Source organism: Marmota flaviventris, chromosome 3 (assembly GCF_047511675.1).
Source record: "Marmota flaviventris isolate mMarFla1 chromosome 3, mMarFla1.hap1, whole genome shotgun sequence".
Lineage (NCBI taxonomy): Eukaryota > Metazoa > Chordata > Mammalia > Rodentia > Sciuridae > Marmota > Marmota flaviventris.
Window position 1 is genome coordinate 15700095 of NC_092500.1, and position 19334 is coordinate 15719428.

At 34.7% G+C, this 19334-nt stretch overlaps 1 protein-coding gene across 6 annotated transcripts in view; it reads right to left on the minus strand.

Moving 5' to 3' along the window:
* The window catches only part of Polr3b (RNA polymerase III subunit B), a 129482-nt gene that overhangs the window by 98453 nt on the left and 11695 nt on the right, over positions 1 to 19334 (minus strand). For all 6 annotated transcript variants that reach the window (XM_071609570.1, XM_027942168.3, XM_071609573.1 and 3 more), the window contains 5 exons: positions 18022 to 18097; positions 15123 to 15223; positions 10960 to 11051; positions 9657 to 9774; positions 7869 to 7977 (listed from right to left, as the gene is read on the minus strand). In XM_071609570.1, coding sequence (XP_071465671.1) covers positions 7869 to 7977; positions 9657 to 9774; positions 10960 to 11051; positions 15123 to 15223; positions 18022 to 18097 — 496 coding nt within the window. The remainder of the gene's footprint in view (positions 1 to 7868; positions 7978 to 9656; positions 9775 to 10959; positions 11052 to 15122; positions 15224 to 18021; positions 18098 to 19334) is intronic.

Consider the following 19334-nt stretch of genomic DNA (forward strand, 5'->3'; position numbering starts at 1 on the left):
AAAGGAGGGCAAGAGGTATAGTGGAGAGGACTGGTCACAATTACAAAGGCAAACTAAAAAGAAAAATAGCCATAGGATAGCGAACCTCAAAATGTTCACCGCTGAAAATATGCAGAACCACAATTAGTTTTGTCACAAAATGAATTTTTCTGAGACTCATCAAATCACTCTTATCAGGCAAAAATAATTTTCCTAACAAATGCACATGTTTTACCTCAGAATTCTAAAGATATCAAACCACAGTTCATACAGGTCTTAAAAGAGATGTTTAAAAACTAAGAACACCCTTAACAGGTCGAAGAAATCCACTAAAGCGTTTCAAGGTGGCACAGCTATACACGTTTCTGTAGATCCCACATGGTCCTAGAGCCTACTTCTTCACACAGTCACCTGGAACTCTGCCATAGTGAGAAACAGCATAATCCACAAAACCTCTCTTGGCAGAGTAATAATCTGCCTCTTAGAAGTTAGGGGAAAAGTTATATTTCCATTATAATTCTTCCTTTAGCTTTGCAGACAAGACAGAACCAAAAAAGACAGAACTGAAGATAATTGTTCAGTCAAGCTTTGACCATCTAATTCTCAGTTCTCCTCCACACAAAGGAGAGAAAGGAAAACCGAATCCCAAGTCCCAATGCAGAACAGCAAGGGCACTACCCTCAGTACAAATGAAAGAGCACCCATCCAACATCTCCAAGGTCAGAAGTGACCGTCCTGACAGAACACCAGCTGCAGAAAGACACCCCAACTACCCACAGTCACACACCTTCTCCCACCATAGAGTTTTCATTTTATCTTCAGAAGTAAAGTTCCTGAAAATTCTGAAGATCTGGGGGAATGCTAAATTGATATGAGGAACCAGCATATACAACTTTAGAGGTTTGGGGTATAAACGGCAGGTCACTTCCTCCTTGCTCTAGCTGCCACATCAAGAAGACAATAGAGCAGTCTGTGGGAAGAGTTAGTAGGGAGGGACCACAACTTCCGACTGACAGACAGTAAGACTGAGGCTTTCTCCCAACTGGCCTATTGATGAGCCCCAAAGGAAGCAGCCCAGCTCAGCTGTGGCTGGGAGGACCAGAACTACTCAGTCAAGCAATCCTCAAATACCGACAGAAGCTATAATAATTACAAAAGCACAGACAACTAATACAACAACTTTTGGAATTAAAATGCTATTTGAATTCTTAAAAATTTTTAAATTTTTAATTTAATTTGTTAAATTTTGTTTGTTTTATAAACAAAGAAATTTTCAGGACACAAATAGCTTTGCTGTGCTTTTTAATTTTGTGTGTGCATTTTAACCTGTGATTTGATATGAAGTATTTATTCAAAATAAAACTAGAGATAAACCTCACTATTTGAAAATAACACAAATTTATTAAAATAATAGTCTTTCTTTTTAAAGGAAAGCAATTCTAAAAAAAAGATCAATTCTATTTTTTTAAACAAACAAAAACTAGGTTATTTTTAGCTCAAGCACAATGAGTCGAATCTACTTTGATGGTAACAGAATCATCTATACTTTGTCCTCAATCTGCAAGTAGCCAGTCACAAGTATTAGGAAAGAATTTTTCTCTATGAAAAGCTGCATAGAGTGTAGGTTAATTTTTACTTGTCTCTCAAAATAATGTTTTAAGGGTTTCAATGAAATTCAAATATAAGAAAAACAATGCTAAGGTAACTATCTGTGGTGGAATCCATTCATGTTTCTCTAAAATCTTTGCTGTAAAACTTAACCAGTGCACTTCACTTTTGAGAGGAAAGCCCCAAAATGAATAGATACCTATATAGGATAGATACTAAACAGAACATGCAAAATCACACAGCAAGAAAAGGTCTGAGGCAGAAATAGAATCTTGAATTGAAATAGAAAGACCTTTCTAGATTACCCCCACTTTCTTTAGGTTTATTAACATTTAAATCATGTGAACTAAAAGCCACCTACATTATTTATTTATCTATTCATTCATTCTAATTAGGTATATATGACAGCAGAATGCATTTTGATTCATTGTACACAAATGCAGCATAACTTTTCATTTCTCTGGTTGTACATGATTGGCATCATACCATCATTTACATTATTTTAGCATTTTTTATTTCAGTAATATCCAAGTTTAAAAAGTATAAGTTTGGGGGCTGGGGATGTGGCTCAAGCGGTAGCGCACTTGCCTGGCATGCACGGGGCACTAGGTTCGATCCTCAGCACCACATAAAAATAAAATAAGTATGTTGTGTTCACTGAAAACTAAAAAATAAATATTAAAAAATTCTCTCTCTCTTTAAAAAAAAAGTATAAATTGGATTGTCTATTTTGGTGTTCAATAATAATGGGGAAAGAAAAAAAAAAACCTTCTTCATTTGATAGTTGGATTGCCACTTCAAATTGTCCTGATGTTAAATCTAAGTAACTGCACAAAATTCTCAAGTGGTATAACATGGACTTCTGAGGCCTTCCAAATATGTCTAAGCCATGAAACAAAGGTATACAGTACTCATGTAAGTGACAGCATATGTGTGGAAAGCGTGATTACTGCCAAAGCTTTCCCACAAAGTACGAAAGTCTTCCTGTATCAACCCACTGAAATTCAGGTGCAATAACCATTTAAGTTATCATCAAAAGTGCTCCAGTGGGGCTGGAGTTGTGGCTCAGTGGTAAAACGCTCACTTAGCACATTCGAGGCCCTGGGTTCAATCCTCAGCACCACATAATAATAAATAAATAAAATAATGGTATTATGTCCAAATACAATTGAAAAATAAACATTTAAAAAAATTTTTAAAAGCGCCTCAGCTCCAAAGATAGAACTGACCTTATGACTATTTAGCCTTCAGTAGTTAGCTACAAATAAATGATACATTGCTATGGAAACGAACAAAATGCCCAACAATTTTGCCTTACAGACGTAATTTAAACATCTGAAAACTACCTTTATTTGGAACTCTTTGTACTCCAGATAACCTGAAATCATTTCTACTAAACTAATAAGTCAAAAATAAATGTTACGAAATACTTTATGAAAAATTAGCAGAGAGAATACATTTCATCAGACGGCCATGCAGTCTAGCAACCAGCAATGATGCTAAACAAAATCAGGGGGGATTTTAAAAATGGCATGAAGTCCTCTCCTTGGATATCCACAGATACACAAAATCAAGAAGAAAAAGAAAACTAATGAGCAGAAGAGAATGACATGTGCACCAATTATTATTTGAAAACAGGAAAGGAGAGAATGTTAAAATAATATTCAGAAATCTCAGATTTTTCTTTAAAGTAACTAAAGTCCACCAATTATTACTCAGAGTAGTCCTAGCAGATAATAAATCTGTGATGGCCCTCTTTCATTATATAACTGTTTCTCTTCAAAGATAAAATATTTCCATGCAAGTTGGTTTCCAAGAAACAATGCTCAGCATCTCTGAAATTGGATCCTCTTCTCCAGAAAAACTTTCCTACAGATGCCCCCATAGTCAACTACCCAATGCTTGGGAATACAAAATAGAAAGCAGGGAAGATTCATGGGCAGGAAAACCTTTGCAGTAATTTAAGTCCATAAATAAGACTGATCTAGGTCTTAAAAGCTTTATCCGTCATATTCAGACTCAGCATGATATCTGGAAACCCTGCTGTTTCTGTCACTTTTAGCCAATTGTTGGTTACAAACAACAACCATCAAGTCCTAATGACTGTCAAGGTCTGTGTTACAGCCACACAACACAAAAAGAGAAATGATGTCCCTTTTCTGGCATCCCAGTTTTTTTTCTTCAGCTTCTGACAGTAAGTGGGTAGGAAGAAGCAAGGAAAGGGAAAGCGTATCCTCTTTCCAGGCACTGTGTTTTCAAAAAATACATGATCTCATCCGTGCTTCACAACCACCCCAGAGGTGAAGTCTCCAGGACTCAAAGAGACTGGGAAATCTGCCCAAGGTCACATAGCTAGAAACTGGAGAAGCTGTCTAATACTCTATGCTGCTTCCCAGCTGGAAAAGTCTAAACAGTGGTTATCAACAAATTCCCATCCATTTATTGAAACATCCCTAGAGTGAAAAAGACCAAAAAAGTGACTACTTATGACCAAATTTAGTTCATTTATATGAACTAACATTTTAAAAATTTTAAGATTTATGTACTACTTAGATGGTTAACAGATGATTCTCTAGGAAAAAAATTAGCAATGTGTACTAAGCATTAAAAAAAAATACACTTCCATTTCCAGAACTAAAGTCTCACAAAATATCAGCAATGTGCATAAACAGGTATAATCTTGAGAGTCATCCCAGGGTGAAAACACTTGAGGAAAAAAAATGATACCTAAATGTCCCACAATAGGAAATTGGTAAAATAAATTATACCATATTTGCTACTTATACACACATATATTAAAAATGATAGCACATATTCATATTTATAGACATGGGAAACTATTCACAACTCATTTATTTAAAAACACTGTGTGTATATTACAAAAATCACAGGGGGAAAGTCTGGAAAAATTTTTAAAATGTAGCCATACTTTTCAGTGGCTGTCTAAATCTTTACAATAAAAGAAATGTTTTGCAATCAGAAAGGGAAAAAGTAGGAATCTCAACTACTACTTACATAATTATGCTAACTCAATAGCCCCATTCTAAAAAGGACTTAAGTCAGCTATAAACATTTACAATATTTATATGTATTACATTTATATGTATTTACAATAAAATATTATATTTAACAGAAGAAAATGACTTATTAAACTTTTGTCACAGAGCCAAAAAAAATACTTAATATTTTTTTTTTCTGATTTCTACACATACATGCTGCTCCTTACACACTTTATATATCAGTAATATAAGATTAAATGCATTTTTTTTAATTTAAAATTTCTGGTATAAGAAAACAGTCCTACCAAAAAAATAAAAAATAAAACTTTCAAAAATGCCCTCAGGATGTGTGGGACCATACTGCCCTCTGCTGGAGATGTGATTCCACACTGTTAGATAAAATTTTTTTATTCATCACTATGTACTTTAAGACACTGTGTCTGGAACTATGGGATCCCTACAAGGAAAACGAAAATGCCTTCTGTGCTTAAAAATTAAAACTTCAAAGAGAGAAAATAAGAAAAAAAATATAAATTTTTTTTTAAGAATTCTCTCTGGACCCTACTACAACTGTCCTGTTATTATGATTATTATCATCATTATCCTGAACAGAAAATAAATGGTTCCACCTCATTTATAGAACTCAAAAGCACATTAAACTGTATTAAATATAGAGAAAATTTCCTAGAACTTCCTTCACATAATTGAATGTATTTGTGTGTGTGTGTGTGTGTGTGTGTGTGTGTGTGTGTGCGCTAGGAATTAAACCAGTGGTGCTTTACCACTGAGCTATATCCCCAGCTCTTTAAATTTTTTATTTTGAGACAGGGTCTTACTAAGTTGTTAGAGCCTTGCTAAGTTGCTGAGACTGGCCTTGAGCTTGTGATCCTCCTGTCTCAGCCTCCTGGGTCTCTAAGATTACAGGCATGTGCCACCATGCCCACCACATAATTGCATTGACATGTTTCCTGAGTTAAAGAACCCAACTTGTCAATATCCCTTCAATACTATGAACCACCAGGGGGCACACTCTCTAGCCCCCAATCACCAACCTGACCTGAAGAAGTCTGACTTTCTCCCGGACTCTATGCTCTGTCACCCAATGGCACCTTTGACAGTAAAGACTCAATCCCTTCTTTCTTACTCCTCTGGAGATTATACCTATTGATTTTCCTTTCCAATTTAGATAGTTCCAATCTCAGAGGATCTCTTCCTGTTGCTTCTCAATGTGACCCAAAATACATTTCCACTATCATAACTGCTAAACAGAAGTAATAATTCTAAAGTAAAACTGAATGATGACAAACGAATATTATCAATCTCTAAATTTATATGAAGTATCCAGTATCTTCTAAAATAATCTAAGCTATTTCAATTCAGCCAGCCATCAAGGTTTCATTTTATACCCAGATAGCCGTCCACTATCTTTCTCCATGGATGTTCTATTGATAAAGTTGCTGAATTACACTTAATTAGCATATTGGACTGTTACTCCTGGAGAAAATACAGGGTTAGGTTCCTAGAAGACTGCAGGAACAACATGTTTCTTAACTGATCAATACAGAATGTCAACTGATATATACTTTTGTTTAAAAACACCTTACTTAATGCACTGTTGACACATTAACAATGAACTCAGCTAAAAGTACCATATCTCATGCCTGATTATGGTTAACATACATATTTTCTCCATTAGTGTTTAGGAACATTAGCAATGCCTTCAGCATTATATTTGGGAGTCATCTTATATAGCAAAACCACAAGCAAAAATACAAAAACATGGCATTAAGTGTACTGGAAAAGAAGCTGAAACAAGAAAGCGAAGTGTTTCCTTCTTTACCTCAACAGGAACATGTGCACTGGGTGACTCAAATAGCTTGCTATTCTGTATATGTACACATCCATGAATAACCAAAGAAGCACCACCAGTACTGATTGTGAGGCTATAAATTTTAGAAAATATGTGAATTCACAAACATGGAACTCATGAAAACTATATCACTGTCCTTTTGTTTTTCTTAATGATTAATACTACAATTTAGCTGTTCATAGAACATGTATAGTTTTGATATCTCTGGACCATTATGCAAATATCTGAGAAAATTATTCCATTATTTCTACAGTAAGTATCTTTTGGGTTCTAAGCCAAAAATTTACAACTAAGCTAGGAAAAAATTAGTTGTTGATTAAAGAATTGTTTATACAAAAATTTACAAGAATCTAGAAGTCTCAAGGGCAGGGGGGGGGGGGGCAGAAAAAAGAAAAGAAACTTGGCCCATAGTTGTTTGTTTTTTTTGGAAATAGGGTCTTCTTATGTTGCCCAGGCTGGCCTTGAGCTTGTGATCCTTCTGCCTCAGGTGCCCAAGCAGCCAGGACTACTATAAATGGATGAATCATATGACTGTCAATTTATCTATGCCACCAACCCCTCTACTCCTAGAATTCCTTACTTGGTATGTACTACTGTGTTCAATTTTATACTCAATTTTTATCATTCAATTTAAGATGAATCAAATGACTGTCAATTTATCTATGCCACCAACCCCTCTACTCCTAGAATTCCTTACTTGGTATGTGCCACTGTGTCCAGTTTTATACTCTTTGACCTAGAAAATTCCATTGCTGGAATTTAGATATCCGCGCTCATGCATGACATGATATTATAGCAGCTGTGTAATAACAAGAGATGTATATGTCCACTGAATGAGGATTGGTCAAATAAATTATGTTACCCATATAAATGGAGCAGTTTATCAAAAATAACAGTAGGTCCACATGGACAAAATGTAAGACTATCTCCAAGATGTAAGTCAGAAAGAAAGAAAAAGAGCTAATTGTAAAATACTGTATGTAAGTTTCAAACAAAATTATCTCTTAAAGATACACACAAGAATTAGAAACTGTGGGGACTCTGGGTAGCAGGACTGTGTGGCTAAGTACAGGGTGGGTAGAGGCTTTTACTCATTACTACATAACCCTTCTATACTTTGGATATATTTTTTAAATGTGTGATTTTTAAAAAAGATTTATACACCCTTAAAAGGTGTTTAAACATGCTAAAACATTTCAAATAAAATATTTAAATAATTTAAAAATAATTTTTAAAAATATATATGAACCTCAGTTTTATTAACTTTCAGTTTAAGATGAATCATATGACTGTCAATTTATCTATGCCACCAACCCCTCTACTCCTAGAATTCCTTACTTTCCAAACTTCTAATTAGCTATGAAAATAGAGAAAAAATTCTTTCTAGTGTCAAAAAAGAGCAGCAATCTTACCTTAAATATGATGACAATGGGTATATCTTCAGACAAGGTGTTATGCCTCAGGTAAAACCGCCCCTGCTTCACAGCCATGTTCGTTCTACTTTTCTTCTCATGGGTGGAGCTATGCATAAATACAAGTTTGTTAAGCTGCATCCTCACTCAGTAACATTCAACTTCAGTAATAATGAGCATCCATCAACCAGGTTTAATTTGAAAACACTAAAATTCTTTTTTTTTTCTTTCTTTTTTTCAGTACGGGGGATTTGGGGAAAAAACAACCTATTTTTCTTTAGCTTTGAGATTATGGTAGAAGCTTTGTGGATAAATGAGTGATAGTCACCTCCTGACCTACTTCACTTTAACTTCACCTGAATTACTATATCCAGTGAAGGGCATACATTCATGACTACTTTCATGTATTGAAAAGAAAAAAAATAAATAAAAAGAAAGAAATAACTAAAAATGGGCCCAAAGCCACATTGAAAAAAAGTAGAAATAAGAGGAAATAAATGGACGTTAAATTAATACTCCAATAAGATTCACCTTCAGTCTTGGTATACACTGAAGCCACAAAAACACTAAGTAATCTCCTTCTAGTACTACCTCTGTTAGTTTTAAAATTCTTAATGAATTTAAAAGCATTTGAAAGCTCTATTCAACCACAATAGTAACACATACTCATTACCTACAACATACTATGCACCACGACTCACTAATCTTTTACATAATAACTTATTTAGAAGTGCTGTCCTAGAAAACGAATCTAAGTAACTGCCCTCTTCAGTATCAGTCAGAAATGCACTTGTGGGATTCAAATCCAGACTGGCTCCAAAACTGTGTATAGTGGAAAGATGCAGGTTGTAGAATTATTATATCTGGGTTCAAATGCTGGCTACTTCTTACAACCAAAGTGAGCTCAGGGCTTATTACTCATCTATAAAATGGAGGTGGTACCATTTAATCGTGAAGAGTTGCAGTGACAAATAAAATTAAAGTACTTAAGATACTGCCTAGCTGCTAGTAAGTGCTCGATAAACTATCATTACTGTTAGCTGCCTTTCTATCAGAGAGAAAAGTGAAGACATGAATAAAACACAGAAAAGAGGTTACATAAATGATATAAGGGATGCTTTTGTACAAAACAAATACATTGTGAATGAGGCTAGTCTAGAAAATTAAGTTTACGATGTAATTCATTAGATAATGAATATAAAATGGCCTCTGCCTATAAGAATGTAGGAATATACATGTAAATGGTCAGAATGAAAATAAGCATGAAAAACTGGAGTACTTTTGTAATGTTTTATTTTATACAAGTTCATTTTATGCTATAGATTAATAGAAAATCCAATTAAATAGTCACCTTTCAAATGCTGTCTCACATACTCATCATTGAAATTTTAAAATCAATATCCTACCTGGGTGTGGTGACACACACCTGAAATCCCAGTGACTGAGAAGGCTGAGGCAGCAGGATGACAATTTCAAGACCAGCCTCAGCATCTTAGCAAGGCATTAAGTAACTTAGAAAGACCCTGTCTCAAAAAGTAAGTAAATAAAATTAAAAGTGCTCTGGATGTGGCTCAGTGGTTGAGTGCACCTGGGTTCAATTCCCAGTATCCAAAACAATCAATCAATACCCTATAATTATAGACTTACACAGTAAATTGAATGCAGATAATTTCAAAATCACAATATCTGCTATTGAGAGAAACACTGACAGTCTCCATAGAGGACAACAGCCACCTGGTATTTAGGAATATCAACATACCTGAACAGCACTATCTCTGCTTCCCATACCTGGTAACAGAAGCTCCCACAGCTCCTTTCCTATCTGCCTCCACGATGATTCTGTTCTTAGACAGCTGTTCTTGGATAAGAATGACTTTTTCAACTCCTTTAACAATGAAGTAGCCACCTGTCCAGAGGAAACAAGGAAAGTTTTACCATCTTTTCTTCAGCTAGTGTGACTGAACAGTGTAGGATCTCCTGACTAGAGATCACATCTCCAATGCTCTGTGGCACTGGTGATCACTTAACCTGAAGGTGCTGCCGATATTGTTTTATGTTGGATGAATGACAGTGTCAGCACATGATTTCATACAAATGAGTCGCAAGATAATACCCTTCTTAAGGACATAGGCTATATCCTACTGGTGTCCATATTACCATCCCCTGACACATAGAGCATGTAAATGAAAAAAGAAAGACACTAAATTAAACTTCAGATTCCTTAAGCACAAAAGTAACAAACAGTCTTCAACATAGACTGAAATTTATTCCAAGTTTTCTAACAAGTCAGTGACTATAGTAGACTAAGATTAGGTTTCCTAGATAACCTATTTAGAAAAACTCATAACATTACACTTTATTTTTTTGCACACAATTCAGAGTAGATCGAAACTTCATTTCTCCTGCAGAATATAAGTAAAACAAGGCAGCACATTTGACTTATGAAACATTTTGTTACAGTCTAGTAAAATCTAGTTTTCTTCCAAAAACTTCTAGGATTCCACATCAATGCAACTATATAGGAATTAAAGTGACTATAAATTAAAATAAGTCAGTGTGAAATGTGAGCTAAGGTATTAAGACGATTTTCTGTTATGTTACATTTGAAACTTCACCAAAGAAGCTGCGTAAAAATAAGTACATATATAATTTTTAAAATTTAAACGACAACTAAAAAGACTTCCAATTTTTCCCTCCTTTGCTGTACTTAAAACAGCCTAAAGTGAGCCACTTTAAACCAGGCTAGACAAGTAACTTGAGTCAATTACTCTTGAATTTTAAGCATCCCCAAAGAAAACATTGAGCATGCATAAAAAGCAAAGACTAATGAACCATGGCAGTAAGTCAGAACTTGGGGTGTTAAAATTTCAAATCTAACACAAAACAGGAAACAGTATATTTTTAGAAATACAGACTAAGAGAATAAAGCTGGAGCCAAATTTTCAGATGTTTTGTGAACACAGTTTTATACAATATTGTTCATTATAAGGCAGAAAGGCTGATATTGTTTTAAGGAAAATGTTAAACAACAGCTACATCAGAACAAAGAAAAAAAAAATGAAAGGGGGTAAATCCAAGCTATTGCACATACCTGGGTCTAAAGGACATTCATTTAGTTTGGCAAATTCTGCTGGTGTTTTCCCTGTAAGAACACAATTTGAACTTCGCAACATTATGGGCATCCTGTTCAAAATTAAAAAAAAAAAAGAAAATAACATGTTCAAACAGTCACTGGCAAAAGTTGCAAAGAAGACAATACGTGCGGTGCACACATCACTAAGGGTTCTGCATGTCGCGGTGCACACCTCACTAAGGGTTCTGCATATCTGTGCACTCTGTTAGAAAGGCAAAGGAACAATATTATATGAAAGAGACACAGGAAACAAAGAATTTTCTCAGGGCACTACTTTTCTAAAATAGAAAATAAAATCTCAAACATTTAGCTTAAATTGTGCATACTGATTTTAGTGAAAGTCAGAAATGACAGCAACTCCTCACTCATGATAAATGTATCATGAATGCAGTTACTCGGAATAACACAGAGAAACCAAGTGTAAGGACATGAGACGATCAAAACTAATCAGGAAATTAAAAAAAAAAACCATCTTGGCACTATTAAGTTTTGTCATTCACCTAAAACTCTAAGAACAAGATGACTAATAATAGATTTGACAAAGAGAAATACAAAATTACAGAACTAGAAAGAGAAATTATTAAGAATGTATTTCAAAATGATTAAAAGATGGAAGATAGGAAGGAGAGTTTACAGTCATGGGAGAACAAAGAAGGTCTAATGTGCATCTTTAGACTTCTAGATGGAGAGAGAATGATTCAAGAGAAAATACAGAAGTCATAAATCCTCAGAAAAACATCTACACAAAATAAATAAAAAGAAAGTCACACCTAAACATATCATAGTCAAGTTAGAAAATACCAGATAAATGGGAAAAAAATGTTTACAGATGTAAATGAATATTAACATTGTAAGAATAATAATTTCTAATTTATGGGTTAGAAAAACAAAACCAGATAGAAATAAAGGTTGGTATAACAAAAGCATATAAAGTCAAGACTGATTTGATCCAAGTAAAAACTTTCTAAGGTTTTTGTTCTTTCCAGGAAAATAGAAGCACTGCTTATTTTCAAACTTTACTAAGTACACATTTCAAAATTTCTAAGGCAAACATAAACAACAATACTGTACATCAGGGGGCTGGGATGTGGCTCAAGTGGTAGCGCGCTCGCCTGGCATGCGTGTGGCCCGGGTTCAATCCTCAGCACCACATACAAACAAAGATGTTGTGTCCGCCGAAAACTAAAAAAATAAATATTAAAATTCTCTCTCTCTCTCTCTCTCTCTCTAAAAAAAAAAAAAATACTGTACATCAATTTCCAGTTAGTTGGGGGAAAGTAAGAAAAAAATCTTTTATTAGCCCAAACGAAAAAAGGGAAAAAAAAATAGAAACATAATGAGATGCTGAACAGATTTAAAGTACAGAATGAGCTGATATAAATATATGCAAATATATATGAATCTATATGCATGTGTGTGTGTATATATGTAAATAAAATAAATGGAAACTCTTAAGACAAATTGTTTTAAAAAAACCTAGACATATGCATTTTACTTCAAACAAACCAAAAAAATCTTAGAACATATAAAAGATTAAAATTAAATTTTTAGAAAATGATTTGACGGAAAATAATTTTAAAAAACAGATATGGCTTTAGTAAGAGTAGATAAAATTAAAGGCAAAAATATTGTAAGACATACATAAGATAAATGCATGCTATAAGATTTCATTCCTCAGAATATCTATCGATTCTAAAATTCTATGTGCCTATTATAGCTTCAAAAGCAAAATTAAACAAAAACATAGGGAGAAATAGAGACATTTCTCTGTTTCTGATGGGAAATTTTAACATAATTATCCTAGTAATGATAAAACAAACAAAAATAATAAAAATACATAGCATCTAAACAACACAATTAAAAAGCCTGATCTTAGGCTGGGGATGTGGCTCAAGCGGTAGCGCACTCACCTGGCATGCGTGCGGCCCGGGTTCGATCCCTCAGCACTACATACAAACAAAGATGTTGTGTCTGCCGAAAACTAAAAAATAAATACTAAAAAAAAAACTCTCTCTCTCTTTAAAAAAAAAAAAAAAAAGCCTGATCTAAAGGAAAACTACAGACAATAGCACAAAACAACTAGAGAACAACCCTGTTTCCAAACACACAACACATTTGTAGAAAAAGGCTTTCAAAAAGTTCCAAAAATTTGACATAAAGCACCAATTTGGAAATTTAAACATCTTCTAAATAACTCATTGGTTAAAAAAAAAAAAAATCATTAATGGGGGCTGGCTGTAGCTCAGTTGCAGAGCACTTGCTTAGTATGTGTGAGGCACTGAGTTCAATCCTAAGCACTGAATAAAAAAATAAACAAATAAATAAAGGCATGCTGTCCATCTACAACTACAATAAAAATTTTAACAACAACAAAAAAGAAATCATAATAGTAAGGAAAGGAAAATAATATTCTCATTTTACATTTTTACACCTGAGAACCCTGCACCGATTAAAGTTACAGAACATGAAATAAAGATTTAAGAATATTAAAGTTACCACAGTAACCAAAAGAAGAATTAAAAGAAAGAAGCAAAGTATGGAGGAGGAAGGGAGAAACATGGTGACAAAGTAAGCTCAGCCACATCTTCCATATTAGGAGTCAATAAATATTATCTCAAGTTGATGTAGAAAATAAAGGGGAAAGCTCCGCATTTAGAAGTGGTTGTAGCAACCACCAGAAGAAATAACTGCAAAAGCTACAAGTTAGGAGTGGGACTAGGGTGAGGAATAAGAAGGAGGGAGGCTACCACTTTGTATCTAATGTTCTTATGTACTGTTTGATCTGTTACCAAGTAGGAATAGCATCCAAATTAAATCTTTTTAGCTCAAAAAATAATTTAAAAAGAGACCAGGTAAGTAAGGTAGTACCTGCTACATATAAGCACTCTACTTAACAGAGGTCAGTTTTCTAAATGCAGGGTTACTAATAAAATCACCTATTATAGAACCTGGCATATATAGTATTCAATAAATACTAGTTACATAACCCCTCCTCAACGCAGGATCTAAACTTTCAATCTTACAATTTCTGTTTTGCTCCAGTCTCTCGTCCCTTTCCTTCACAGTATTCAATCAGGTTCATAATAAGTAAAGAGTAAAGTATGGTATATAAGAGAAATGCTATCATCTTCCCACTGATCGACAGTCTTGCTAAAACACAAATTAACATTTTAATATCCACACTTATTTTCCTAACTGAAGAATGAAGACAGAAATAATATAGACATATTGCACTGATTTTGGCAACAGACCCAACAGTACATAAGAATATCTGATGCAATACATTCCCCTTGGAGGGAAGCATGAGGGCAGTTTGTTAAGGACTTGCCTATCCCAGGACTCGCCTGTGCTGCTATGATTACTGATGCCTGCCTTCCCTGAAAGCTATGAGTGAATGTATGTAGACAACAGGGGCTGATATTTTGTGCGTTCTATTCACCTGAGAACCCAGCATGACAAATGGCACTTCGGGGGGGGGGGGGGGGGGACATGACACTCAAATAGAAATTATGTACACTAATTTTAAAGTCTAATATCATTATTAAACTCACAACACTGTGGATTTTGTTCATTTCTACAAGAGACTCAATATAGTTTCCTAATTAGAAAAAGTAGATTTCCAAAATGTTAGCTGATGCTCTCTCTTGTTATTATTCCCAAACTTGTTCTGGCAAATAAGTGACTTCTCCTTTAAATACTTCCACGTGGTAGAAAGTTAAATTTCCAAAAAACTCATACTTAAAATATACATAGGATCCACCAAGATGATCAGCCCAGGAAGGGTTCAGTGAAATGCTATCTTAGCTAATGTTCCCTGACAGTTGGGGTCAAAGGAGGAAAGGGAAGCATTTTCCCCAACTTTACAGAAAAAGTTTCACGATTAATAACAACCACAATTCTAAGCTAGGCATTTCTGTACATGCCTTACAAGTGTTGGCTCATCGAATCCAAAAAACAACCCCATGAAATAAGTATCATTTCCTACATATTTCAGACGAGGAAATGAAGGAAAAGAAACAAACAAAATAAATAAATAAACAAAAACTTTAGAATTTATTCAAGGTCACATCATAAGTCTGGAATTGAGGCAGTGTGGCTGCAGGATGGGCTTCATTTCTTACCTGCCAATGGGTAAGGCATTGCGGATGATCCTCTGGCTGCCTCGGGTGTATTCAATATCCACTGTAATGGGGGCAGAATATGTCATGTCCCTCAAGCGGCACTGAAAAATAGAATCAGAGAATTATTACTCCTCCTTTCTGGAAAAGAACAGATTCTGACCTCTTCAGAATTCAAAATCTAGTGGCAGTGTGCCCCACACTGAAATTTGATCTTCCTTCCACTGAGCTGTTCAGTGTGCTGCCTTAGGGAATTGAGAGTTCTCAACATGCCTTCCCTACGAGGTAGATGAAATCATGTATGTTTTTCTGTTTTGTTTTGTGGTGCTAGAGATTAAACCCAAGTTCTCACATATGCCACACAAGAGCTGTTGCTCTAAGCCATAGTCCCTGTCCTGACATCACGCGTTGATACAGACATTGCAACAGTATCCCTGGTTCTGCCAGCTCAGAGATGAAACAATAAATCTGATGTTGATTTTCTTCTCACTCATCTGGAGCCATCACCAGTCTCCCCCTGTATCTTTAAAACAATGATGTTCCTTACAAAGTAAATCCATGGAAAGTAATCAATGTGCCTGGGTGTACTGTTCAAGACAGTTTACAACCAACATAACAGTGCCTATAGTATGTAAACACACAAACACAAATTAAAACCATATTTAAATATTCTCCAAATACACTAAACTCCTTACCAAGTGATATGTTATGCACAAATCACTCACTGAATCATTCTAACAATTCTGGAACCATCTGTGGGATTTTAGATACTGCTGCCCTATGCAGTTTGACATGGCAGTGACAAGTTAAATGATGCCTTGCCTGAGCCATTATCAGACATAAGGAAACCACATGCAAATTTTCTGATGACTTTTCTATTAGGTTGATGGTTGTAGTTTCAAAAAAGAGAATTTTTCTGAATATCAACCATATAACTCATGGTGCTAAATCCTCTCTCTGGCTTCTATTGAACAAAAAATAGTTATATTTAAACATCTAGTCTTTAGAACAGTGTCATTTTGAAATATTAAAATTATTTATATACTTATATTAACTAGGTCAAGCCTCCTATTTCAGGACAGACTAATGGCAGTATGGCATGGTGCCAAGAGTGTGGGCTCTACTGCCTAGTTTCAAATCCTGGCTCCACCACTTCTGTTTCTACATCTCAGTCTCCTCAAATAAAAAACGGGGATGAGAATGATCATTTTAATTTCCTGAGTGTAAAAAAAAAATTTTTAGCATGATGCCTTGTATATATAAATATTATTTTTATTAATAAAATTAATGTAATGTACATAATAGGCAAGCATTTAATGAGTTTTAACAGATCCACCCCTTCAACAGAAATGAAATTCCACAGATATGATTAAAAAAAAAAAAAAAACTAACTAGGTCCCCGCTCCACGGGCCCTGAGGTCTGCATCCCCTTGTCTGCTCTGACCACAGGAGTGGAGCTATTCTGATGGAGCCTGCATAGGCCCCCAACCTGCTCACACTGTCCCCAGCTCTGCAAGAGCTAAAATCCATCCAAGAAATCTTTGCCTTTCATCTCTAATTACAATAATATCTATATATTTTCTTCCACACCAGAAAAACCAATTATAGTAACAAATGAAGCCTTAGCCTTCTTAAACTTCAAATTGTCTTCTCCCTTCTCTGAACTCAGTAACAGAGTTTGGAAAATAATTTTTTTAGATTGCCAATTGGCTGCCTTATTCTTTAAAAACTGGAAAGATCTAGCAAAGGGGAAATGGGAGGAGGGAGAAGTCAAACTGGGACACATACTCTCCTTACCCTACAGTCCTGGCCACACCCCTTTTTCACCTCACCACAAATCAAGTGAAATCTACCTTACCTCACAGACCTGGCCCTTCCAAGCATTCAAATTGCAACCCTGGTATCTGCTTCATGTGTTTCATTATTTTAATCTCTCCACAGAGTATGTATCTCACTTCTTTTTTCAATATTTAGACACAGAAGAAATGTTCAACAAATACTTGGTGTATAAATAAGAACAAAATTCACCAATACAGAATGTCTGGTTACTTGATCATACTACCTAGACAATAACCATCATACTGAACACCTTATTTGTTCTTCAATAAAGATCCCTATACTATATTTCCTGATTGCTATTTTAGTTTTCACTTGACTACAACATGAACCTACAAAATTCATATTCTTTCCTAAATCATTTCCTAATTATAGACCCTAAATGGAGGAATCTGAAATCAAGAAAATATTAAAAACCAATAAAAGGGCCTGCCTTTCTATAAGCATTTGTCTATAGCCCTATTAAAGCCACTATATTTCAGCTTTCTTCTCATCCATCTCTCCTATGAGACTACAAGCTCCTAGTTCTTAGTCTATTCACAATGCCTGGCTGACCCTCAAAGGTGTGTCAGGTGAGAGACCCCTGCAATGAAGAGCATAGTACGTGAGGTACAGTGGCTGAGCAATGGTATGAAGATTACCAAAAAGCTCTGAAACTGGATACAAATACGGCAGTTATACAACAGTGCATGCTAATCAGGACAGAATGACAAAATAAATAGTACAGAATTATTTCCTAACACAGTATAGTACAGGCTGAATGTCACTTATCCAAAATTACATGGGATCCAAAAAATTAGAAATTTCAGATTTTTTTCATATTCTGAAATATCTGCATAAACTTTATCAGGTGAGCACTGGAATGCTCAGTTTTGAATTCTGGGTTTCCAGATTAGGAACTTTCAACCTGTACACAAGTGTTTATTTAATTTGGTTATCTCTGTCTCAGAAGTGTTGGTTTTTGATCTTTGGGTTTTTTTTAAGCATGTTTTAAAGTAAGCTTTTAAGACAGCAGATTCTTTGAGTCAAAGCAAACAAGTCCAATTAAAATAATGTTTATAATTACCTCATGGGGAGACACTGGTCTAGTTACATTGAAGCTTTCTTCAACATCAGGAAGCCCAACATAGATATTAAGATATCTGAAAAGCAGATTATTCCATTATATATTTTATTTCTTCAAAAAACACATTTTTTTAAAAAAAGAAGCTATTTTTCTCCCAAATATAAGAATTCTGCTTTGACAAATCATTACTTTGCAAAGGGTAACAAATTAAAAATTATAATTGAACATTTTTTTGAAGTGATAGTACATGTAGTTTTACAAATGAAAGAAAATACTATCAAAGTATCTTTTAAAAAACTGTAAATCTCTTTATACAAATACTGAAAATATAGCTCCATAAGAATGATACACAATGAAAAAAGCAAAAGTACAAAAAGGGTATCTATGATATGGTATCATTCAAATAAGGAGGACATAAGAGGGGAAAATATATGCTCATTGATGCAAAAAAGAAACATGGGAAGGATAAAGCAAGGAGACCTACAGGGAGTGTCTGGGAAATGGAAGGGAAGCACCAATTTTTTGAAGACACATTTTGTAGAGGCTAACTCATCATCATAACAATGGCTCATTCACACAACTTCCCCCCAAAAAGCATAAGTAAAATCAACCTGGATGTAGGGGAACCCAAAATAGAATACAAATCTAATTGTATCATCAAAGAGCATAACTATACTGAAAGGTGGGAAAGAAAAGAATCTAAAGAACAGCATTCTGACTGGCCACTTTAAACCTCAAGACAAAAAAGACAACCTGCAAAATGGAGCCTATCTCACAGAGGTATGAGTTAATAATTGTAAGTTACTTTATGTATAGTCTATGATTTTAAAAAAATCAAAAAATTGTACATAATGAGATATTTCTTACTGAGACAGAGTTACAAATAAGGAAAGAGAGAAAGTTAGTCTGTAGTGTTGGATTGGTATCAGAGACAACGGGGCAAGAAGTCACCTTGAAGGATGTGCTATGGCCAAAGCTGAGTCAGAGTGAGCAATAGCATGAGAGTACTGGATTAGACCAAGGGAATAAAACAAATATCCATGAGTCCAAATTTATAACAGTTACTACACAGGAAGATAAATGAGGAAAGGGAAAACAGATGGAATGATGGAAACAGAGATTCACATTCACCATTACACTACAATAATAACTGTTATGGTTAGTCTTACAAACCATCAATATATACTAAAATTAGTGAAAGTCTGATGAGAAATAAGATATCTGCATTGTTTCAAAGGATCTTCCCATAAGATACTTATTACAAAAAGAAAAGCAGTAACTTTATAGTAGACAAACTGGGAAGATACCACTTA